The following is a 24,157-nucleotide window of genomic DNA, read 5'->3' as shown; positions in this document are numbered from 1 at the left end:
TTTCTCCTCCAGCTCTGCCTTTTCTGTCTGCCACAGGCTGCTAATAATGCTTTGGTGCCATCCCCTTGACCCCACCCTTATCATCCACTGGGTGTGGGGTGCTTGTGGGAAGCAGGAGTGATAGCCTTGGGTTCTGGCCCTTCTCCCACTTCCCAGGTGGTATATGTCAGCCACACCAGCGGCCTGAATTTATGGCGAGGGACTGAGCTTCCATTCAGACTGTGGAGTACCCACCTTAGGTCCATCAGGGCAGGGCAGATAATGGGAGAAGGGGAAGTGGGCCAGGGCCAAGGGGGAGGTGGAGGGGAAAGGGAGTGAGTGTTTCTCATGATGAGCCCAACAATATGAAAGATGATGGGGAAGTACTCTGCTATTCTTCCCTTTTCAGACTAATAAATAATTTTTGGCCAAGGCCAAACTATCCTATCTGGCATCACTTTTTTTTTTTTTTTAAACAGTTTTCCTAGGACATTCCTTCCCCTGTGAACTGTTCACTATAGAAGAAAAGTTATAAACATGAGCCAATGTGTAGTGTAGGATCCATCACCAAGCACGGTCTGCCCCAGGACACTCCAAGTTCAGGGATGCAGGGTAGGGACACGAAACATCTGGTCTACAATTATTTTTGATCTAGGCTAAATAGAACTGTCCAAGCAGGTGGGAAGATGGATAGCATCAAAAACACCTTTCTGGGTGGCCCCATGGCCTGGTGGTTACATTTGGTGTGCTCTGCTTCAGCGGCCCAGGTTAGCAGATTTGGATCCCGAGCATGGACCTACACCACTCATCAGCCATGCTGTGGCAGAAGACTGGCACAGATGTTAGCTCAGGGCTAATCTTCTTCAGAAAAAAAAAAACCAAATAAATATTAGATTAAAAACAAACAAAAAAAACCAAAACGAAGGGGCCAGTCCCGTTGCCTAGTGGTAAGTGTGGCACACTCCACTTCAGTGGCCTGGGTTCAGTTCCTGGGTACAGACCTACACCACTTGTCAGCAGCAATGCTGTGCCAGTGGCTCACATACAAAAAAGAGGAAGATAGGCAGAGATGTTAGCTCAGAGCAAATCTTCCTCAGAAAAAAAAATAATAATAATAATAATAAAAATACCTTTCTAACATAATCCACTTGCAAAGATTACAGATGCGTGACGAGTTGAGGGACTGAAGGTTCTGTGATATCTGCCTTCTCTGTAGGCAAAAAATAAGGAAAGAGATCTAAGGGTTTGGTGTGAGATGAAAGGCATACTTTTTAAATAAAGAAGATACATTGCCAAAATGAAATTATATTCTTTGGGGGCCTTCAGAAACAGAAAAGCCTTTCAACTGTTTGTGGAGCATGGCTCTCCTGAAGGTAGCCAGTTTCTGTAGGGACTTGATAAACCCAAGAAACAAGTATCTAATGCAATTCCTATTTCTTCACCATGCCTGAGAAAGTCTGGTCCTGGTTATAGAATCCAAGATTCGAAGGCAGAGATCAGTGGGATTGGAAAAACCCTCACACACTACTAAGCCAAGCAGAAGCACCAGCTGCAATTCTAAAAACCAGATTCTGAAATTAGGAGGGTCAAGAAAATCTACAGCTGCTGGTGCTGGAGGGCAATGATTCGAGAGTAATTATCTTGAGTTTGAGATTAGAAATAGTTAAAATCTCATGGGTTATCATCCTGCAAGAGAACAAGAAAATAAAATGTAAACTATGCCTACTCCCTCACCCCAAAACCCCATGTGTACAGTGCTTAGGTTCTTATTTGGAAGGTCAAAGATGGATTTCTAGGGAGTTCTGTGAAAAGCTCCTAAATTTGGAAACAAATTCATAAGCATGCACGTATTCTAAAAGATATGTATACTGTGTAAGATATGTATTCTTCTGGGGTTTTAAAGAGGTTTTCTTGAGGTCCATGATACTAAAAGGTTAAAAGGCTTATGGCATTGCTATTCGAAGAAACTGTCAAAAATGACCATGTTGTGTGTTGGGGTACAGGTTTCCCCCACCATCCAAAAGTTTGCTTTATGCCACTTCCCTTTTACGAAAGACCTACATTAGTACCTGTCTTCGCTAACTGAAAGAAATCCAAAGAGGATTTTCACTTTTATGATAAAAAGGCAAAAAGCGAAAACAGCATTCAGCATGTTTTGTGGTGACCTGTCATAGAGGCTAAGCAGTCAAGCACACTGTCCTATTTCTGGCTTTCAAATCAGCCACATCAGCCTCAGCAGGCGACAAACCTCGACATTGAGGCAGGCAGACATAGAAGAAGTGTAGACGGTAGTGACCCGCCTTTCCTCATGGATTCAATGACGAGATGTTAATAGATGGCCCTCTTCCTCACTGTCCTACACTCCAGTCTCCTGTACCTCCTGCCACCGCAACCTCCGATGACTCAGCCTCACCCACCATCATCACCACCACCACCTCTCAGCCTTCCAGTGTGCCCACTGTCTTCCCGATTCTGGTAAGTGAAACATCACTGTACCTACATTCTTTCTACTTTATATAGGCTGCATTATTTATTGTAGCATTCCTGCTTTACTATATGTGTTATTTTAGGTTTTATATATTATTTGGCATGATTTGATAGGTTATTTTCTGGGTGTGGGAATGCTCAAAAAATCTTCCCATATAAATTAATGGTAATTGCTTCTTTGCTTTATGCGATTTCAGCTTATGAAAGGCTTCATAGGAATGCTCTGCTTTCGGATATCAGGGGAAACTTGTGTAGGTGGCTGTGCCAAGACAGCCCCTTGACACCCCCACATCACTTTAAGCATGAACTTTCTCCCTCGGTTACACCCTTGTTTTCAGACTCCCACCTCTTCAAGTCTGGTCTCCTCAACCCACTGGACAAGACACCGTCATCTATTCAAAGTGTTTTCAGTCATCACTTTCCCTCACACATCCAGCCTAGGCCGGAACCTGCGACCACCTCTTTTCTGAAGTTTCACCTATGTAACTGCAACTTCCTCTCCAGACACTCTCTCTTTGTAGTTGTACTCACTGGTAGTCATTTCTCTTTACTTCTTATTGGACCTTGCCTTCCAGATCCTTTAAAAATCCTTGGTCCCTTCCCAGGCCCTGCATATGAGGCCTGTCTGACAGCGCTGGACGGGTCTCTTTCTCCCTTTTCTGCTTTTTCAGATACGATACACTTTTTTCCCTGTTCTCTACCTAACCAGGGCTAAGAAGAAATAAAGTCTTTGGTCTCAGGCTCATTCTCCCAACTCAATGGGAAAAATCTATAGCCCCAAACAGTTAGGAGGGAGAAAATCTCATGTTAGGAAAAAAGTCACAGAAACAATATTGTTAAGAGCACACACTCAAGCTGACCTGATTTCGTTTCATGTCCTGGCCTCAGTTTCCTCAGAAAGGCAGCAATTTAGAGAGTTATAGAGATAAAAGAATGCATGCAAAAAAGTTACCCTAGTGTTTGCCTCATAGTAGGCACTGAATGTTAACTCATATTGTTAAACTGAAGCTCACTCTGTGAGACAGCTCACAATCACCAAGCATCTGTAATGCGTTAACACAGCGTGATTCACCACGCATTATCACATTTAATCCTCATAGGTACCTTTTAAGGTAGAAACAATTTTCCTTATTTTTAGATATGGGAGACTGAGGTTCAGTAAGGTTAGATGCCTCAGCCAAGGTATGTTAAAAGGCTGAGCCCACATTCAAAATCTATTCTAGAGGCCATGCCCTTAAAGCTATATTTCTTCCATTTTTGTGTAATTGAAGTCTCTGAGCCTCATTTTCCTCTTCTGATAAAAATGTAAAAATGACTACCTCTGGGCCCATGGGGAGGATGGAACGTAGAGCTCCGAGCATAGTGCCTGCAACATACAAGGACTCGGTCAGCTATTATTAATGTCTTCCTCCTCTGATTAGACACATTCCCCCTTTGCTCTGATATCCCATTTGTTTCATTTCTTCCTTTTTTCCTCTTCCCCATGAAAGAAACAGGATGGGGGAGGAGCAGCAGAGAGGGGCAGCCCCCAGCTCAGGGAGGGGGATAATTTTAGCAGATCCCCTGGCAGAGGTAAGCAGGGGGAAGGGAACAGGGCTGTGAAATTCAACCTGATACCCTTATTCAAGGGCGGGGCTGGCAAGGACATGGAACCCAGCTTAGAGACAGATGCTGCTCTATAATCCCCAAACATATCACACCTTCAAAAAGCTTTCCTCTCCTGAACATGAACACTAACCTTACTCCCACTCTTCCAGTACCTTCCTAACTTCTCCTAGACTTCGTATCCCTCCTTCCCTTGAGACATCGGCTCTTCTTACAGTACAACCAACCAGCTTCAGTCCAATCTTCATGTCTTTTGCCCCAGTGTTCTTCCTCAGCCAATTCCCCCACTCCATCTGATGAGAGGCTTCAGCTCGGCTTAATCCCTTTTTGTTCTTCCTCCTCTGTATTCCTTAACAACTTTCACCCAGCTTCCACAGCTGCTTCCTACCAAATGCTCCTACAGAATTTCCCATCTCTTGCTAAACCTCCATAGCCAATCTGCACTTGCCCACTTGCATCTCTAGGCACACACTTTAAATACACTGCACCCCAAGAATCCTCCAACTTTTGCGCAGCCCACTGCTTAGATCTCTTCCATGCTGCCCTAGGGTCCTCTTACAATCTATGCCCACCCTAGAAAAACTCAAATCCAAATTGGACCATGTGAGAAATGGAATGTTACAATCCCCATCATCCTCCTATATCCAGCCCAATCTGTTTTTCCAACCTCCATCTCATAATCTGAATCATCCAGAACCAACACTGCTTGCTAATGACTGTTCCATCTCTTCTGTGAGAAATCCCAGTGCTAGCCATATTTTCAGCAGCTATCTGTGGCCGTGACAACTGAGATGGACTCATCTCAGGTGTGGACCTGCACATATAAAAAAGATCTAGCAGCAACATAAGGGGTGTTCAGCTCTGGGTATGCCTTGTGAGGTGGTGAGGAATGCTGTAAGGGGCTAAGGAAATGAAAATATGTGGGATTCATAAGATTGAGTATCTACAGACACACAGACATCAGTAATAAATATGAGCGTTTATTTGGCACCTGATGGCAATATAACATCCTGGCAGTGGGAAGTGGAAAGGTTCTATCACCCAAATACTTCCATACAATAGTGACCCAAGGGCAGGACTTGGCAGCAAGTCTCCAAACCATCTGGCTCACAGAACAAGTATTTATTGAGCACCTGAACTTCTGTAGGCCGGGCACTGTGCCAGGCATCATGGGAGAAGTGGAGGAAGTCGTCTCACACTGACATCTGTCTCACACGTGACATCTGTCTTCAGAAGCTAATAATACCAGTGGATAAAACAAAACACATGGAAAAATAGTACAAATGCTCAGCTGTGTATATTGTCAAAAGGGAAATTTTGTCAAAAAGTAGGATTCTAGCTAGGGTTGCTTTCTTCCTTCCTTCATTCAACAAACATTTATTGAAGACCTACCATGTGCCAGGCGTGGGTGAACAAGAGAGACAAGGTTTCTGCTCTCATGGAGCTTACAACCTAGTAGGGGAGACAGAAATGAACAGGTGAAGCAAGTAAATATATGATTATAGATTGTGACATGTGCAATGAAGGAATTAAACAGGACGCAGTAATAAAGAAGCACAGGAGAAGATTGTTTACCGACACAACAGCCTGGGAAAGTCTCCACAAGAGGGTGGCGTTTAAGCTGAGACTTGAAGAATGAAGAAGGCCAAGAGCGGTAGACCCCAGAAGAATGTCTGTGATGGTCCAGAACAGGAAAGAGCTCAGAATGTTTACGAAACTGAGGAAGTCACTGGGGCTGTCGTTTAGAGGGAAATCAGTACTTAATGAGGTTTCAAAGGGAGGGCAAGGGCCCTGTAGGCCAAGGTAAGAAGTCTGGATTTTATTTGAGGTGTACTAGGAAACCAAAGGGTTCCAAGCAGGGGAGTGACATGATCAGGCTTATATTTAAAAATCAAAACCCAAAATCTGTCACGTAGAGATTAGATTGGAGGGGGCAAGAATGGAAGCAAAAGAGAAGGCCTTAAAGAACAGGAAAGTTTCACTAGAGCACAAATAAGGCTTCTAGGGTAACCAAATAACACATAAAAGTGCCCTCCTTGAAATGGAGAGACATAATGGGAAGGGGAAACAGGCCATATAATATCAAAAGAATATTTAATACTGAAGCTGAAAGCAGGAACAAGATACTGCATTACATCCTTGAGCAGCCAATGATCCAATTAAGCAGTATCTTAAGCAGATTTGGGGGCAGCAATAACCAGGATGAAATAAAGGTAAAGAGAGGAGAAACAGGAAGAAGGGAGATAACAACTAGGAAGCTTCTATAGAAAGGGACATTTCATAGGAAGAAAAGAGAAGATATGGTGACAGGTTACAGAGTACAAACCACTCTTATCTGCTGACATTGTCTGCAAGGCTCATTTCAGTAACAAAGCTCAGAGAGAGAGCCAACTGATTAAAAGATCTTTGAAACTTCCATGGGCAAAGATCACGAAGTTACAGATATAAGGCATCCAAACCCTAAGCTCTGCTGAAAGGCTGAATTCCTTGAGTTCAGAAGACTGTCTTTCCGCTGGGTGGCCTTGCAGTTCTGAAGGGAATGCACAGGTCATTTCTGCAGACACAGCAACTGAGTATGTCTCTAGTTCTGTTTGCCCTTTTGAAGCCAAATGAAAAATGCCTACATTAAATCAGGACACCTTCCAAACTCTCACTCTGGGAGAAACATGGTTGGGATATGAAAGAAGGAAAAGATAGGAGATGATCTCTGGAAACATCTTAACTAATGTAATAAAAGCAATTACCAAAGTGCTACTACAAAACCCTGGGGGCAGGAACTGAACACAAACATCGAGGAAATCCACGTGCCTTCTCCCCATCAAGACACTGTGTTCAAAACATCATTTGCCAGGCTCCTCTACTGCAACCAAACACTCCTGGCAACAAGTCGAGCCAGAGCCAGATCTACAGGGAGAAGCCTTCACACAGGAGAAGCTGGCATGTAGTCCCATACTCAAACGCAGAGATGACGGGCATGTGAAACAAGTCTGTGAGATTCTCAATCCCTGAGGGGGAAGAACAGAAACCGTGCATCTTGAAGAGAAAAGGCTCTATCATGCCTCCTGTGATCCAGTGGCCTCCATCTGGCATGGATGATGGGGAGGTGGCATCACGTGGGAGGGTGTCCTGGGAACAGATAGAGATGACGGCACAAAGTGCTACAGTACTCAGACATCTCCTTGCATCGGTGGAACTCTGTGCCAGGGGCATAGCCTTCACGTTCCTTGATAAGTGCATTCACCTGGAAAGGCAGAAACCAATGGTCCGAAGTCTGAGAAGCTGGTGTTTTCATGACACCAGCACAACTGGAAGGGTAGAGAGACTATGAAAAATAGTGCAAGGGAGGAGGAAGGTAGAACACTGCGGAGATGCAAAAGGTTCATGGAGCCAAACTGAGTCGACTTACCTTAACAAGCATGTCGGCCACGTGCATGTCACAAGCCCTCTCAGAGAACACTTGAGTGAGGGCCTCAATGTACCAGGAACCTCGTTTGGTGTTACGCATGGCAGCAGTCCCTGCAAACAGGACAGTATTAACCATAGTTAGAAGGTCATGGAATACCCTCACAAAGCTGGACATCCCAAACTAGACTTCCATGGCACCTTGTACCTTCCCCACTCAGAGAGCCAGCAGGAAAAAGTGCATGTCTAAGACAGTGTAATCTTTTGGATTATTCTTTTGGAACTCAAAATACCTTTGAGGCAGGCATAGCCACATATCATGTCTGAGCGAGTGGGCAGTCGCATCTTCAGCAACTCCTCTTTACCAGCATCACTCTCCTCGCACTCGGGGAGTTTCGCGTGGTTCTTTCCGTCTTGCTGGTCAACCCCACGATCTGTTTCATCTGTAAAAAGGCAGAAAGAATGCACAAAGACGTTATTTTCTCCCATCTCTCTTGGGCCCACGAGAGGCAAGCCCAAGTTCCCTACAATCTTGACTGGGAAGAGCCATTTCCAGCTGCTGCCTCCAACCTATGGCTGATGAAATTAAAACAAAAACAAAAAATGTTACTCATTTCTCTCCCAGCATGCATCCATTCCTCAGGGGGTGCCCATTGCGGGCCAGGCACCGTGCTCATGTATATGCACATATACATGGTCTGAGCTTTGTCCATTCTGTGTAAGACAGGGAAAGTGCTGAATCCAATACTCCTTGTAAACAGAACCAACAATCATCTATGTCCATGATTCACTTGTTCAATTAGCAATATACCTGGAAGTCACAGTGCTTTTTCTTGCAACACAACAAAATACTGATTTTATTATATAAAAAAGAAAAAGTTAATAAACTAAAAATGATTACTACATGCATGCTCTATAAAATCACAACCTAAAATCTATGTATCAATAAAAAAATTATAAAACTAAGCATAATAAGCTGTTTCCAAGGTGTTTTTGGTATTTTTAAATCACCTACTACTTTATTAATTTCATAAGCCAAATTGTAGCAGGCATCCAAGATTTAAGATAAATTTAAAAGAGGAAAACCTTAAAATTTGGATAATTTGACTATTTTCTTCTATACAATTGAAAAAGAATACTATTATTCAATTTTAGCAGTAGTTTCTCAACATACCCTGAGTACATGCCTAACCTACCTCTTGACCTAGGCCTTATCTATCCCCACACATATTCTTATTTTGATGTTTTATTTTGGGGGTGCTGTAGGTAGGAAAGAGACAGGGAGGACACACAGCTCAACATACCAAAGATAAGAGTATGCTCTTTTACAATATTTCCAGCTCCACGCAACATTCAAGAGAGCCTAAAAGCGGAGTGAAGCTTGGAAGAACTATGGCAAAAGTGACCAAGATTCACTGATCCAATAAAAATTTATTGAGCAACTCCCGTATGCCAGACACTGTTTTTGTTTTGAGCCCTAGGGATGTGAAGACAAGACTCCCGCTCTGATGGAGCTTCCACTTCAGTTTAGGAGCAGGGGGCACAGGGTAATTCTTACAGACATCAATAATATTAACTAAAACAACAAAAGACCAGGGAGCTCAAATTTTCAAAGAATACTGCTCATCCCTTGAAGGATTTAATTTTAGAGAGAAGACTCAAATTACCCCAGAAAAGAGCAATTTCTCCCAATCCAGATCTATACTGTATATATCTCTGAAAATAGGAGGAGAAAATGATCATGAATGTCTTTACTTCACTTTATTTTGCTGGTGATACCTCCTAAAGGAAACAGGCCAAGCTGAATGTGTCCCTCAAGAGAAAGGAAACCTCTCTTGCCTTCATGTCTTACATCTATTAATCAATGAATGTTATTGGTTCTTTCTTCACAACAGCCTCATATCTGTTTTCTACATTATTGCTACAACTTTTTAGGCAGATTAATTTTCACCCATTCATTTGATGTTTATTAAGTGCTGCCAGGTATCAGGCAGTGCTCTGGGCTTAGGGATACAGCAGGTGAATAAAAAATAAGTTCCTGCCCTCACATACTCTTCTTAGTGCAGCTCCCTGTCATGGAAAGTGTCCTGGAAAAAAATTCACCACATTATTTCTTACTTAAGCTTGCAATAGCTCCATATTACTATCTGTTAAAGTCCAAAATCTCAGCCGTGACTAAAGGTTTATAATCAGCTGTGTCTACCTCATGTGGCCAGCCACATCTCACAACATACTTACACAGATGCTCAGTTTTTTAATTAGATCTAGGCATACTTCTGGCTCAGCATACCATTTTTTGGGGGGGGGTCTTTTAATCTTGGTGTGCTTCTCATATTGTACTCTCTCTTTTCCTCTGACAGGCTCTATCTGCTACTCCACACCTATGTAAAGCTTATCATTCTGGGTCCAAATTAAAGTCTTATCCTACCCACAAAATCTCTTCCAACTGTCTTAAAATGTTTGCACCTCATTAATTTTACCCTTGCTTACTTGAGGCCTTTGCACTATGCTCAAGCTACTTCATGTTTATTTGCTTTATTTCCCCAGAAATAGTGGGCTCTTTAGAGACAGAAAACATTTTCTTTCGCTTTTGTATAGTCCTAGTCATATCATGGGACTTTAAGAAATTATATTCTTTGGTGATATTAGGAGGATAATAACAATATTAACCATTTACATTTGTTGAATACACAATAGATAAAAAAATTATTTGAATGTTTGGACAAAGTGACCTTTAAACCAAACAATAAGTCCGTTGAGGGCACTAATCATGTTATAACAGTCACAGCTGCATTTTCTGTGGAATTACTATGAGCCAGGTACTGTGCTAAGTAAGCACTTCATACATATGACTTCATTTAATCATAACAACAACCTTAAGTAGGTCTGATGATTATCTACATTTTACACAGAGTAAACTAAGGTGGAGGGACATCAAGTTAACTTCTCTAACTTGATATAACTAGTCAGTGGTAGAGGCAGAATTTGACTCCAAAGTTACAGCTTTTAACTATTACTGGTTTCCTCCAGGATGAGAAGCATGCTCGCATGTCTTCTGAGCCTAGTCACGGGGTCCTGGCTCTTAAAGAGGTACAACAGACTGCATGCAAGAAAGAAGAGGGATGGAAGCAGCTCATGGAAGAATAAGAGCCACAGGCTGACACGGGGCTTCTGCACTGCTATCCTGCATGGTACATAAATGATAAAGAGAAGAAAGGAGGCAAGAATGGCAGTATAGGTGAAAAGAGAAGAAAGGAGAAAGTGGAAAGGGGGAAGACAGATGGAGATAGGAGAAGAGGAAAGGGATAAAGTGAGAGGGACAGGAAGAAGAGACAGAAAATCCTTAGCTGGAATGAGTAACAAAAAAAAGTGCATCAGGGTTATTAATAAGCACAGAAAAAAGTAAGACTTCTCAGGAAAGAAGGCAAAGACACAGATATAAAGAGAGTCTTGAGAACAGGATATGGCGGTGCACAGAGAGCTGACCAACCTGAGAGCCATGGGCTGCCCAAGTCCCAGCACACCCCATGCATTGGGAGACACTTACAGAGCAAGAGAGGCGGTGGCAGCAGTGAACAGAAGGAGGTGCCCAAGGGGTCCAATAGCACCTGAGAGGAGCAAACAGGAAAGTGAGAGCTGGTGGGAGGCTGCCCAGGAGCCACCACCCAGGTGCTGCTCTGCCAGGGCACTCACCTCCACGGCAGGCCTGGATGAAGAACATTTTCGGCTTGTTCTGTAGGCTTGGGCAGTTGGCATTGTCAAAGAGCCGAAAAATCTCTTGTAGCTGCCAGAAAGAAATAAGGGAGAAGGGAGGTTAAGTAGTCAGTAGGACCTCCTGAGTCCTATGTATACAACAGTTGCCATCACTAGAAAGACAGACAGGCAGGCAGGGGAGGGGAAGCCACCTAGCCTCAACAGCTGTCGTCCACCAGACAGCACACACCTGAAGCAGTTTGCCATCCACACCATAGATGCCACCCTCCACGCCATGAGACAGGAGTGCCACTATGCAGGAGTCAGTGACACGGTGAGCAGGTAACTGGGCAAAGTTCTGGAGTTTCTCTTGCATTTCCTAGAAGAAAGACACCTTTTAGTGTTGTTCACTGGAGTCAGCACCACTGTAAACTTTTCTTTGGTGTCTGAAACTCTAAGCTATTAGATTAAAACGTTTTCTGTATATTCCTGCAGTCAATAAGTGAAGTCAGAGACCCTTTGAGAAGCTAAGGAAAGCTATGGACTCACCAGAAAAATACATGACTTCAGACACAGAATTCTAAATATAATTTCGCACTCACTGACATATGTTAAGAACTCCTGGATTACAGCAAGTTACTAATGAGGCTAATCATGAGCTAATTAACTTCATCCATTCCCCAATCATCAACCAGATCCTTTTTCAGAGCAAATGCCCTTGTATATAAATGGCACAAGGGGGACCACCAGGTGAGCTGTGAATGAGTAAGTACTATACCTCTTCAGCTATAGGAAAATAACCTGCTCTGTGACAAAGGGCTAATAGGATCATGATAATAGAGAACAGCAGTAGTACTTCTAGGCTGTTTTCTATGTGAGATTTTAAGTTCCCAGAGACAGTGATGTCTGTATAAGATGCTTTGTTCAGGGAAGAGCACACTGTATGAAAGATTCTGTGCAGGGCCATGACTATATACATGGGCTACGGGATCAGACAGACCTAGGTTTGACCCCTGGGTTCATAAACTAGAACAAGTTATTTAGCCTCTCAAGGCTCTAATACCCATTTTCAAGGAAGATAATTAACAGTAGTTTTCTCCAAGTTTGTTAAGATTAAATGAGATATTAAATAGAAAGGACTTATAACTACGTCTGGCACATATTGCAAAGATATGCCATTATTATAATGTGTATGTCTACCGAAGGGTAACGATCTTATCATTTTTTCAAAGGAACCTATTATTGGTCAATCTTGTAGTCCAACATAAGAATCTTGTTTATCTTGCATTAAGTTGCTATACATGAATACCACTCTACCTTAAGCATTTGGCCCATCCAAGGGAAAGTTATACTATATCTAATGTATAATAATCTGATACAAATTGTTAAACCTATGTCTCCCTCTACAGCTCAAGATGTTTGGGTCGTCTCTCCCACCTGAGAGGAGAGAGAAAACAAGTTCATTTTATTATGCACTTGAATGAACTACAATGATGAATATGCTCTCTAGGCAGAACAGTTACAGTACACATATATCTAACAGCTACCATATACAGCCCCCAATGAAAAGCACATTTGTATAATATACTGCAGTGCCTCTCAAAGTGTGGTTCCTAAAATGGCAGCATCAGCATCATCTGGAAACTTTTAAGAAATGCAAAGTCTTAGGCCTCAGTAATCAGTTTAACAAGCCCTCCAGGTGATTCTGATGTGCTAAAGTTTGAGAACTACTGATCTCTCTGTTTGGAATACTTCTGCTTACAGATAATTGAGACAACGATACAAAAAAACTTGACAGTCTGCAACTTAACTGGAAATGGAGAAATTGGCTCTTTTGAAAAAGTATGTATATTTCTGGGCAAACAGAAGCCAATCATAATATTATAAATCTGAAGGTAATAAAAGATATCCAAAATTCATTTATTTCAAGAACATATAATCTCAAGAGAATACATAAGGATGACTGCTCCTCTGGAGTTGACCATAATAGAATTTAACATAGAGTAGTTAATTTTGCTCAAAGAAGCTTATAAAAACATATGCTTGGCACTTACATGTATTTTGAACTTAAGTGAGATTATTAGGTCAGTAAATAGAGAACAAAGCCCAAAGTGAGAACACACACTTTGTAACTGAATTTAATAAGACTAAACCATTCAATAAATGAGGATTAGTCATTGGAAGAATTTTTCCAAAAGTAGCATAGCTTAAAATAGGATCTGTAGATTTATTTCTGATAAAATGACAGTACTTCTATAAATAGCAGAGTCTTAACTCGTGTGTGTTTTTGGCTGGAGGGGTGGGGGACACAGGAGAAGAGAATAACCTGTGAACCTCTGAAATTATGTATAAAATTTTATGGGTAGCTCCATTTTCCTGGAATGACCCATAGCTTGTCCCTACATTCTCAAAGCAGTCTCTGACCCAAACGCAAGTTGAAAACCAATAGCATATGGTAAAAGGAAATTTCCCACTTAAAATGTATCTCATTTCCTAATGCTATAGGATAAATTATTATTCTAGAACTAGCAACCTCATGAGGGAGACTCAATGAGAAAAGACTTTTGACTCAATGATAAACACTGAAAACCTACACGAGCAGTGAGAATACCAGTGTGCTCTCCAGCACTGTGAAGGGAAGAGGATTCTCTAAGACCATACTATTTCCAATTTTTAAATGGAATTATCTCTCAAGTCAAAAAGGTGTGATGGGGAGAAAAAAAGAGAGGATGTTCATTTTTTTGGTTCTGTTTCTTTGCTTGTCAAATAATGATATAAAAGAGCTGAGTCTCCTGAGAGGTCCTACCAGGAGGAAAGTATTTTGTGCAGATGCCCAATGTACCAGTTTATCATACCCAATGTAACTACCTGATTTTAACTGTATCTGAGAGTTTGGCCACTGTCAATTTTGATTCTGCAACGTCCTCCTCACGTTTCTGAATCTCCAGAGCTGAAGATTAGGCTACGTGGAGGGCTAGAGCCCAAGGTGCAGTCCTAAACCTTCTGTACCTGTTACTCTTATCTCTTCCTCAAAGATCTCATACTCTTTCATTACTTAAAGCATTTTTCCCACACAAGTCATTCCCAAATTCACCACCCAAATTTGGTTCTGACTTCATTTAGTCCCTCAATTCCTTTCCAAACTGGATTCCCTGCCAGTAGTCTGTACTTCATTCTTTACAATAGTATCATATTAATCTTCCTGAATCATCACTATGAATGCACCACCTTTCTGTTCAAAAATTACTAATGATGTTCTAATATCAAGACAAGGAAGTCCAATTCCTTTGGGAAGACATTCAAGGCCCTGTGCATTCTGGTCCCTTTATCTCCTTTCTTCTTTTTGGCACTCCTTTGCCCTAGGCATTTATTTGGTTTACCCACTAGGTCCCTAAAATAAGATACACATTTCTGGTCTATGTGCTGTTCTCCCTGTCTAGGATCCCTTTACCACTCCTCTCTGCGTTAGTAGCTTCTATCCTTCAAGGCCGGCTCGTCTCATATCTTCCATTTCTCCATCTGACCATATGGACCCAGGTGACTGTTTCTTCCTTTTAACTACTGCAGAAGACACTGTCTCTCATCTTGTTTGGTCCTTAGGAACATAAGGGATACACTTCTCTTTTTCGTGATGCCAAGACTCCCTTATCTAACTGAGGTACCTTAAACTCAAGGTCCACATTTTAAAAATATAACATAGTTAGACAGCTAACATAGCTAACACAGTTCCCCCACATTTTAAGGAACTCAAAGTTTAACTCAACTGCAATTCCACTTATTATAGAACAATGTAACCAGAGAATTAGAATCCAACAGGTCTTTGAATCTGCATCAGGTTTAACATAAGTGGGAATGGTATTTGTGAAGCAGGCTCACAGGCCCATCGTATCTACTGCATGTTTCTGAAACACAGCAGTATATAGCCAACTTGGTGATTCAAGACTGTATTTTTAACAACCAAGTATGTAAAATCCCTTATCTAATGCATAAAATTCGGAAAACCATGACATAAATTCCTAGTAAAAGGAATGGCTAGGCCAAAACCTATGCAACATAAACAGCATTCATTTTGGTAAGTGACCTTCTAATAGGATTCCCTCTAGGAACGATGGCTGATGTCCTACCCTTATCCCTTCACACCCAGCAGACTTCTCAGGAAAGCGTATAACCTGCTTAAATACCTGATGACTAGAGAAGCTGTTCCAGCCATAGCTTTGAAACAAAGGTGGGTTAGCTTCTTTGCATGGGCTATTATTGGGAAGCTGGCAAAAGCAGCATGTCAAGAAGAATACTCAAGTACCTACTGATGAAACTGGCCTTACCAAAAGTATAGCAAATACTTAATTATGCTCTAATTTACACAGCAGCGTTTCCTGCCTTGGGTACCTTTGCAGTCTGGTCAAGTAGAATATGGACGTTGTAGCCCAAAAGCTTGAAGAGGGCCACTAGAGTGCTGTGGTCCACATCCCCTCCAGAGCGAAATTCCAGGTCTTTCTCTCCAGTGAAGTGCACATTGCTCAGCACCAGTGCCAGGCCACGAGGCCGAGACCGCAACCTATAGGCCTGGGGAGGGGAGGCCAATTAGACCACGAGCTTCTTGAGGACAGAAACTATGCTTCCCTGTCTAGACGAGACATTTCAAGAAAACAAAGACATCATATTCTTCTTAACCCCACCAGAACAAAATAGAAAAATGCCCACTGAAGACATTCAGTCAGCAATGACTTTCTGACTGATAAAGCAGGAAGGAAATGTATATGCAAACTAAGCTCAGATGCCCAGGGAGGGTATCTCATTTCCCAACTCTTGCCCTTCTGAAAGACTCACCAGCTGGAAGTGTGTTTGATAAAACTCAGGAGTGCAAGGCTTCACCTGAAGGCAGGGAGGACCATCTCCATTGTCTAGGGAGTGTTCCACAGTATCTGTACCAGAGAGCCAAAAAACTAGCATAGAATCTATGTGTCAATCCTACTATTTCTTTATAACTTCAGGCACCCTTCTGAACTGGAGTTTTGATAAATACTGGTCTTGCTCACCCCCCTAATTTGTAAGATCCATGAGGGCAGAGACCCTGTCTGCTTTCGCTCACCACTGGATCATCTACACTTAGCCTGCATATAGTAGGTACTCAACTCACTGAATGACTGAATGGGATATCTGATAAAAGCCTTGTTCTAATCACCAGGCTACGCCATCAGCAGGGTAGTAACCCAAAATGTAGTCTTTTCCCATTCTAAAATAACTCAGCTTTATAGAGGAGACAGGCCAATCATGTGTACGAATTTCCTACCTGTACAAGTTGCTCCAAGTGCCAATTACCATAAAAACTATCATCTGTGATGGAAGGGAAACAGGCCCAACTATTACCCCAACTAAACTGTCCTGTTAGCCCCTAAAAAATTCACTGAGGGAACTCTTCCCAGTATGAATGAAAATAGGTACTGAGCTAGGGCAAAGTCAGATACCAGTCAACAAAAAAGTCAATCTGTGGGACCCGTTTTATCCCATCAATTCTCACCTGTAGACAGGCGGAGCTGCTTGTGAGGGGGACAGGACTCATACACCGGGAAAGGGAAACTCAAGTCGTAGTCACAGCTCAACTGTAAGAAATCAGGACCCACCAGGCCAGGCCTTAGGGAGATGGTCCAGTCCAAATAAAACAAAAATCTAGTCTCCCCACCCGCCATCTCAAATAATCCTTTCTCGCCAAACTAACCCTTCTCAACACACCACATTTCTAGGGCTCCATACCGGTGGGAGTATGTGCTGAAGACCAGAGAGGGTTGTGAGTAACAGATCCTCCAGGTGACCCTGCTTGGTCTCCCTCAGGGCCGCACAGAAGGCCTCAAAAGCCTGGGGACCCCTCTTGGGCAGCAAGTTGAGGAGTTCCACATTCTGGCTGAAACTGCCCACTTTGGCCTAAGATATAAGAATAAACCATACATCATATTTACGTATCAAGCTATAATTCTATTTCTCCAGATGAGCTTCCTGGTAGTGTCATCATCCATCTCAAGAATTCCTTTTACAAGAAAAATATGTACGGGTGAAGTCCTTCCCATTACTCTTGAATTATATATCTTTTCTGTTAAATGCTCCAGCAAAGAAGGGCATTTTCATTTCCTTAGTAAGGTTCTACATCCTTGCCACACTTTATCACGCTCTGTTCCTACTCCTACAACCAATTTATTTTCTTGGCTTTTCTCTTTTGCCTCCAGATACCTGAATGAGCTCCCTCATTTCCAAGGTGATGATGTCCTTCTCCAGGAGGTGTTCTAACAGTTCGCTCAGCAACAGCTGTTTGGCCAGCACCACTCGGTTCTTTTTTAGAGCTTCCTGATGGTCAGGATGCATGCCACATACTCCCAGTATCCTACAGATAAAGGTAGACAAAAGGCTGTCAAGTACAAGATTTGGCACAGAAGAGTGGAGTGGAAGAGGTGTGGGTAGGAAGAGCAAAAAGAACAGGACCTATGATCACTAAGATTAGATATATTTTATTGAATCTGGTTAAAACTAAAGAAGTATTAAGCAATAACACATTGGTCATAAGGAAATGATGTATAATTCTTTATGGAGAATGTTCAACTGAGACCATCTTCTGAGATGAATGGTCTGACCAAGGGAAATACCTAACTTGACAAAAATAACACACACACAGGCACACATATTCATGAGAAAGAATATTCTTCTGACAGACCAATTTTAATCAAGGATTATTTCAGAAAACATTTTACATTATTTATCTAGACTGCTGAAAGTGATTTAAGTTTAAAATGATTCTCAGTGAGGAATAAAATAATTTAATACAATGGCAAAAACTCAAGCCAATGGCCAGCTTTAATAGAAGAAAAAAGACAGACAGACACATACACACTCTCTCTCTAGCCTACTTACACCAATTACAACTATGGCTTTTATGATTAGAATCCTGTAAGAATTGAGTAAGTAGAAAGACGACGAAAAGTCACAATAGATAAATGCCAATAATGAACACAATCAACATAACTTGAAATCACTTAAAAAGTTAAATTATGTAAAAGCTAAATCATTTACTAGGGATGTCTTTATTTCAAGGATTCCTTAGTTTTGCTGTAAGTTTGGAAAGAGATCAGCCTCTGTTTATGAACTAAAAGAATCTCATTTCCAGTATATAACATCTACGTGCCTAGTTTATATAAACCTAGAGCTTGCCAGCAACTTAGTCACAGTTTCCAAATACATGACAGTAAGGGCCTGATGGCAGTGAGAAAGGATATGGTAATAGCTTCAGTTTATAACTTAAAAACCTATTTAAAAATGCATCCTGATTTCAAAGATGTTAACATGTGGGGGGAAAAATGTGCATCTTAGAATCAGTGAAATAGCATACATCTACCATGTACTTGGTTTGACTTTAAATTAGAGATTTATAGTTAGAGGGAAATGCAGAGTCTTAGAAGAGCTGAGAGAGGCCCAAGAAGATAGCACATAGAATCCAAAGGCATAGGAAAAGGTCAGTAAAACATTCCCAGGTTTGGAAGCAGCCAAGTCTGATTCAATTTTGGGTATGAGAGAGTGATGTTTGAAACTCCATTTTAACTTCTTGTGTCTCTTCTGTTGTAATACTCTTTACCCTAAACCTTCAGCACAAACCTGCTACAGCACAATCTAGAGAAATCAAAAACTCCATTTAAGAATCACCTTAGAACACATCAACACAGTAACAATGATGACATATACTTACTCTAGTAAAAATAAGTGTTAATAGGCCAACCACAAGATAACGTCGCAGCCGGATGCTGGGTATTTTCTTAGGAGTAATATCAATGGTGAAGCAAGTTTACTCAGGTTTCTTCCTAGTTTACCAGAGCATTTTCTCCTTAACTTTCTCCTCCCTTAGTTTCCATGACACCATTCTCTCCAGGTCCTTTCTCTGCCTAATGTTCCTGTTTCCTTCACAGGACTTTTGGCCTGCCCTTAAATGCCGATATTCCATTAGGAACCCCCTCTCAAAGAGCCTCTCCCTATTCAATCTCATCCATACTCACAATTCACTAATTGACTCCCAGTTCTTAACTCTTTCAAGTTCTAGACTTAAATTTTCAATCAATAACTCATTAGGCTTAATCTGAAGCATTATCCCTTCTCCACACACCTGCTCCTTCCTGTATTCCATAATATGTGGAATCTCAAACGTGGACTTTCCAAATGTAAGTGCAATCACCTAGAAATTTAGGACATGCCTAGAATGGAAAGATGGGGTGAAGACAAGGACACAAAGGGAGTTCTTAAGTCTTGATTCTGTGTCCTTCTGCAAGTTCCAGCTCCGAAGTCCTAAATTAATCTTCTGGTCCGGACCAGGAGGCATTAAAATAATGTTATCCTGGGTGATGTCTGCCATGAAATGACATAACTGTGGCAGAGGGAGAGACACATATGCGGCCTCGGGAACCTCCCTTCCTTTCAAAGCACTCAAACCCCAAAGCCTGTGCTGACTGCTTTGCAAATCTGGTCATTATATCCAAAGCAATATGGGTCATGATTATGTTCAATCCAATCAAGTGCACATCAGGCAGAATTCCGAGGTCTGCAGGTCTCATCGGTTTTTAAGGGGGCAGAGTACAGTTGCTCATAAGGCAAGCAGGGGAAACAAAAGATGGAGAATCTTTAAGAGAAGCCGAGATTTGGCAGGACTGGAAACGGTTCCTCTTGTTCAGATCTGCCCGAGTTGGACGAAGGGAGGCTGAGGCAGTCTTTGCTTACGAGGGACAAGGCTGAGAAAAGGGCCGCGGCCCGCGCGCCCCTCAGGGGCTCAGCCCGGCCTCCCACCCTTGCAGAAAGCTGCTTCCAGGGGCTCCGAGGGGAGGGGGCGCCAGGGCCTCACGCCTGAGACCCGCCTTCCTCTGCCCTGGGCCCCACTAAGGACCCCTGGGGCCTCCCCCACTCACCTGCGCCCCCTGTCAGCAGCCATCAGCCCCTTTTGCTGGAGGGCAGGCAAGGAGCCCGCGCTCGGCGCCGCCATTTCCCGCTTTTCCCGGGCTGTGCACGCACCGCCCACAACCCAAACAAACCAAAAGCCGTCGCGTCCGCCGCATCCCTCCCTCGTCAGCCAGCGCACAGCGCGCCTGCGCGCCTCCCTCTTAGCTCCACCCCGACGCGAGGCCGGCCCCGCCCCCCAGCCGCCGCCTGCGCCGGTGCGCGCGCAGGCGCAGAGCCCTCGCGGTGGAAGCGCCGTCCAATGGTGAGAGAGCGCGCTCGGCGGAAAGGGTAGGAGCCGGGGGGTGGGGGGGGGGGACCGAGGAGCCGCCCCGTCCTGCGCGGGAATCCGATTGGTCGCCGGTTCCCGCGGAAATCACGGCGCCCTCCCCGGCTCCACCCCTCCTCACCCGCCTCTTGCAAGAACTTTATGCAGACGGATGTGGCCGGACTTTTCACTTTATTGAAGTTGAACGGTTGGCAGCGGGGTGAGGAGACGGTGGAGACACTAAACGGCGCTAGACAGATCCCCGCGCGATGAAGGAAGGCCGGAGAGGGGAGCGCACCCCGAGGAGGGTGGATCAGCGATGGTTGAGCAGCACCCAGTGGCTAAAACCTACATCACAGCCGCAGCACATGGTTCCAGAATATCTGGTGTTCTGTTGGGATCTGATGTTCTAACTGGGAAGTAGGGCGGGGCGTCGGGGTAAAACCCTAGCGGTCGGAGCGCATGGGTGAGGCTGAAGCGATTCGAGGCACAGTGCAAGTGGCTCCAGCTCTTCATAATAGGTGATTGAAGAGGGATCCTTAGATACTCTGCCACCCCTCGCCCAGAAGCTGACGTTTTTTCTTTCTGACCCACCTACCCACCCATTCTCAACATCCCCTGGGGCAGTTTACTCCGCTGCTTTCCGATAGGATGGGGATACTGCACTGGGGACTGCTCCCCAGTGGAGCAGGGGCTATCACAACTTTGATAAGCTTTGCTTCTCTAGGAGGCTGGGCACATTCCTGGTCACACTCAGCCCACCCTTTCTGTGGACACAACTGGTCCCCCATTATGTCTATGTGAAGTTTTACACCCCTCACCAGCAACTGTCCAAGGCAGAGATTGAGAGGCTTCTGTTACCTTGTATTGAAAACACAATGGACTTTGGGATCGGAAGAGCAGAGTTCAAGTCATTTTTATGCTATTTACTAGCAGTGTGCGCCTGTGCAAATTATCAGACTTCTCTTACCCTTGGAATCCTCATTTTTCAGATAAGGGTAGTAATACTTTACAAGGCCAAGAAGCCTAAGTGATCTAATAGAGGCAGTGCACCCAAAACAGAAGCAACATGGCTGTCTCTCAGATGTTTCTTTTCTTCCTCCTCCAGGTTCTCTGGATCACCTCTTCATTTCACCCTCAATCTAACTCTGGAAATAGAGGACATGGAGTAGGTCACTGAATGTTGCCTGAAGACTCAAATTGTACCACCTACATCTCAACTGGGAAGGGCTTACCATAGCCTGACTCCCCTCTGGGTTAAAGTCCCCATTTGTGATGTCCAGGCGGAAACACAGTTCCTGACACGTGGCAGGCACTGGGAAATATTGGTCAAATGAATGAGTGGGTCTGGTGCAGAGAGCTGATATATCCTGGGAAAGTCTTTTAGGGGGGTGTCCAGTTGTCTTCATAGAAAACATTATCATCATCAGGGTGACCAAAGCTGACATCATAGGCAGGGGGTGGAGTAAGAGGCTCCAATCTGGGGAGCTTCTGTAGGGTCCCCAAGCTCTGCAGATCAGGAACAGTGGACACGACTCGTGTTCCCCGAAGCCGAAGGTTGAGTGGAGCTCTTCCAGGGCTTCTTGTGATTATGGACCCCTCTGAGCCCACTCGCCTTTCCAGTCTGGCTCTCATGGGCCCATCTGGATGGCTAGACTGTCCCTCCTCAAGTCCTGGGGGGATTACAACACTGCTGTAGGGGGGTGGTTGATCCAACTCTTGGGGGCGGCACTGTGATTCTAACACCACGGACTCTAAATAGGTTGGCACTTCAAAGGCTTCATTGTCCCTGAGGGAGGAGAAGTAAGGTCATTGGTGGCTTCCTGAAAGGACCCCTTTTCCTAACTTCTACTGACAGAAGACCCCTCCACTAGCCCCTGATCCCTCCTCTCACTGATACCAGTGACAGGAAAGCAGAGACTGTGTGCCCGAGAGACTAGAGGGACGTGGGGAGAATGGGTCCCCGGTATGCCTCCATTCCTGCCCGCCCCTTAACTCACCGTGCATTGCCTGAGGCCCCCGGGCTCTGGGTCTGCACTGATTGGAACCCACATTCCAAAAAACAGACCAGGAGGCAGGCAAACAAGAAGAAGCCACCCAAGGTCAGAAAGAAATAAGCAACAGGGCCGATGTCCAGCCGTATGCCCAGCAAAACCAGCCCCAGGAGGAGGGAGGCGCAGCACAGGAAGAGAAGCAGTTTCTTCAGTCGCCACCACAACTGGCTTGGCACCATGGCCCCTCCCCAGACTCCTGTAAAAAGACACACAGCTGTTGTGTCTACACTAGCAATTGGCATCATGGCTGGGTCAGATTGCAAAGTAACCATATTAGACATACTTTGAGTTTCAGGTTCTTCAATCTCAAATCAAATAAATGGCCAAAATAAATGATCTGCAGGGTTCCCTCCAGCTCTGTGATTCTCTCTAGGATCACACTGTTGTCCCAGGGTATCAGTGTGTGTGGAATAGCCAGGAAACCAGCCCAGGAGTTCTGACTCCCAGCCCTGTGCGAGTTTACAGTGTCATGGCCCTGCCACCTTTCTTTTTCCTTCTTCCCTGCTGTCTGCCTTCCAGCTCTATGTTTCTACATCATCCAGGAGCCAGTCCTGGGCAGGTCCTGCCTGCAACCTCGGTGCTCACCGGCATCTCTGGAATCCAGGTGCTGGGCAGGCCCTGCCTTTTTTCACTCCACTGCTCGCACTGGACCTCCACCCCCCACCCCCCAGTCAGAGGCCCTCAGTCTGACCCTGTTAGGGAGAGAAGGGGGAAAGGAGCACCACTTACCCCATCTGACCCTGTCTTCCCATTTCCTCAGTCAGCCCATGCTCTGGTTGGAGGCAGAAAGTGCAGAGAGACACAACAAAGCCATGGGGACACAACTACGTGGGAGAGAATCTGACAGACAAAGGCCCAGGCAGTAGACAGAGGCCCAGGTAACACCTGACCTCTCTATACGCCATATCTGCCAGGGTCCCCCACCCTCTACCTGCCCTAACCTGGTAAAGTCAGATTTCAAGTTTCCTGCCTGGAGTTACCACAGGGGCTGGGAGGCTGGTGGGGAGAAGCCTTGTCTTTCCTCTGCAACCAGCAGCAATACCTAGGCAGCCCGTACACCAAAACCAGCCTGTGAGGAGCTCTCCGAACTCTGTATAGGAAGAAGTGGTGGACTCTACAAAGGGACCAGACACCCTCCTTCCACCCCTGCCCCAATCCCATGACCCTCCTGCCCTCTCACCGGCCTTAGGAGTTCCGCCCTCACCTGTCTCGGCCAGACTGGACACAAGTAGGTTGTGGGGGGAGTGAGAGAGGGGGAGGAGGCGGAGCCCACTGGCCCCACCTCTTTTCTGCAGGAATCCCTCAGTTCCTGCTCAGACTTCCTCCTCCCCTCTTCTGCTGAAGGCTGACCTGTGATTGCCCCACCTTGATTTTTCTGGATTTTACTCACTGCACCCACCCCAGGTAGTGCCTTAATGAGAGTACTCCCCACCCTCATACCCAGTGCTCTTTGTACTTAGGACCAGAGTTAAATTCACCTTTCCTTCTCCCTTCTTCTCAATGTGCATTGTATTCTGAGTAGTTTGCCTCGTATTTAGGTAATATATTTTGTGCCTGGGAGCAGAGACCGAGGCTTATTTACTCTCTCTAGATCACGTGGTGTTTTGCACACTGTGAGCACTGCTGTGGGCATGGAATGATGTGTCCTGCTTCCGCTGCCAAAGTATGTTTTCTATGAATTCTTCGTTTTCTGCAGACCTGTAGGACGTGT

At 44.3% G+C, this 24,157-nt stretch overlaps 2 protein-coding genes across 7 annotated transcripts; both read right to left on the bottom strand.

The window, feature by feature from the left end:
- Positions 1–5,031: 5,031 nt before the first annotated feature.
- CASP2 (caspase 2) lies at positions 5,032–20,238 on the bottom strand. 6 transcript variants are annotated; one of them, XM_087432015.1, is made up of 12 exons: positions 20,097–20,238; positions 17,389–17,539; positions 16,918–17,085; positions 16,685–16,766; positions 15,994–16,088; positions 15,553–15,729; positions 11,417–11,545; positions 11,167–11,257; positions 7,767–7,916; positions 7,478–7,587; positions 5,464–5,523; positions 5,032–5,307 (listed from the first exon to the last, which is right to left on the bottom strand). In XM_087432015.1, the coding sequence occupies exons 1-12, from the start codon at positions 20,168–20,170 to the stop codon at positions 5,239–5,241; spliced, it is 1,356 nt and encodes a 451-aa protein (XP_087288141.1). In that variant the 5' UTR covers positions 20,171–20,238; the 3' UTR covers positions 5,032–5,238. The 6 variants fall into 6 exon arrangements, with proteins under 6 accessions (XP_087288141.1, XP_004430721.1, XP_087288146.1 ...); XM_004430664.3 differs by having other exon boundaries at positions 5,032–7,312; XM_087432020.1 differs by lacking the exon at positions 16,918–17,085 and having other exon boundaries at positions 5,032–7,312.
- Positions 20,239–20,565: 327 nt separating this feature from the next.
- Positions 20,566–23,016, bottom strand: TMEM139 (transmembrane protein 139). Its single transcript, XM_004430667.3, has 2 exons — positions 22,393–23,016; positions 20,566–22,181 (listed from the first exon to the last, which is right to left on the bottom strand). Exons 1-2 carry the CDS (start codon positions 22,725–22,727, stop codon positions 21,776–21,778), a joined length of 741 nt encoding a protein of 246 aa, XP_004430724.2. The 5' UTR covers positions 22,728–23,016; the 3' UTR covers positions 20,566–21,775.
- Between the last annotated feature and the right edge of the window lie 1,141 nt (positions 23,017–24,157).

This window comes from Ceratotherium simum, chromosome 1, assembly GCF_057802395.1.
Source record: "Ceratotherium simum simum isolate JZ-2026a chromosome 1, ASM5780239v1, whole genome shotgun sequence".
Classification (NCBI taxonomy): domain Eukaryota; kingdom Metazoa; phylum Chordata; class Mammalia; order Perissodactyla; family Rhinocerotidae; genus Ceratotherium; species Ceratotherium simum.
Note: the sequence above shows the minus strand (reverse complement) of the source record. Positions and strands in the feature narration are given on the sequence as shown.

What these genes read in the sequence shown, in the direction of transcription:
- CASP2 (XM_004430664.3), bottom strand. Translation starts at nt 20,170, where the DNA reads ATGGCGGCGCCGAGCGCGGGCTCCTTGCCTGCCCTCCAGCAAAAGGGG. An exon ending in ATCAAACACACTTCCAGCTG is followed by an intron (nt 15,730 to 15,993) that starts GTGAGTCTTTCA and finishes TCCCCTCCCCAG; the next exon opens with GCCTATAGGTTGCGGTCTCG. An exon ending in CATCCAGGCCTGCCGTGGAG is followed by an intron (nt 7,917 to 11,166) that starts GTGAGTGCCCTG and finishes GCCTTTTTACAG; the next exon opens with ATGAAACAGATCGTGGGGTT.
- TMEM139 (XM_004430667.3), bottom strand. Translation starts at nt 22,727, where the DNA reads ATGTCTAATATGGTTACTTTGCAATCTGACCCAGCCATGATGCCAATT. An exon ending in GGGGCCTCAGGCAATGCACG is followed by an intron (nt 22,182 to 22,392) that starts GTGAGTTAAGGG and finishes CTCCTCCCTCAG; the next exon opens with GGACAATGAAGCCTTTGAAG.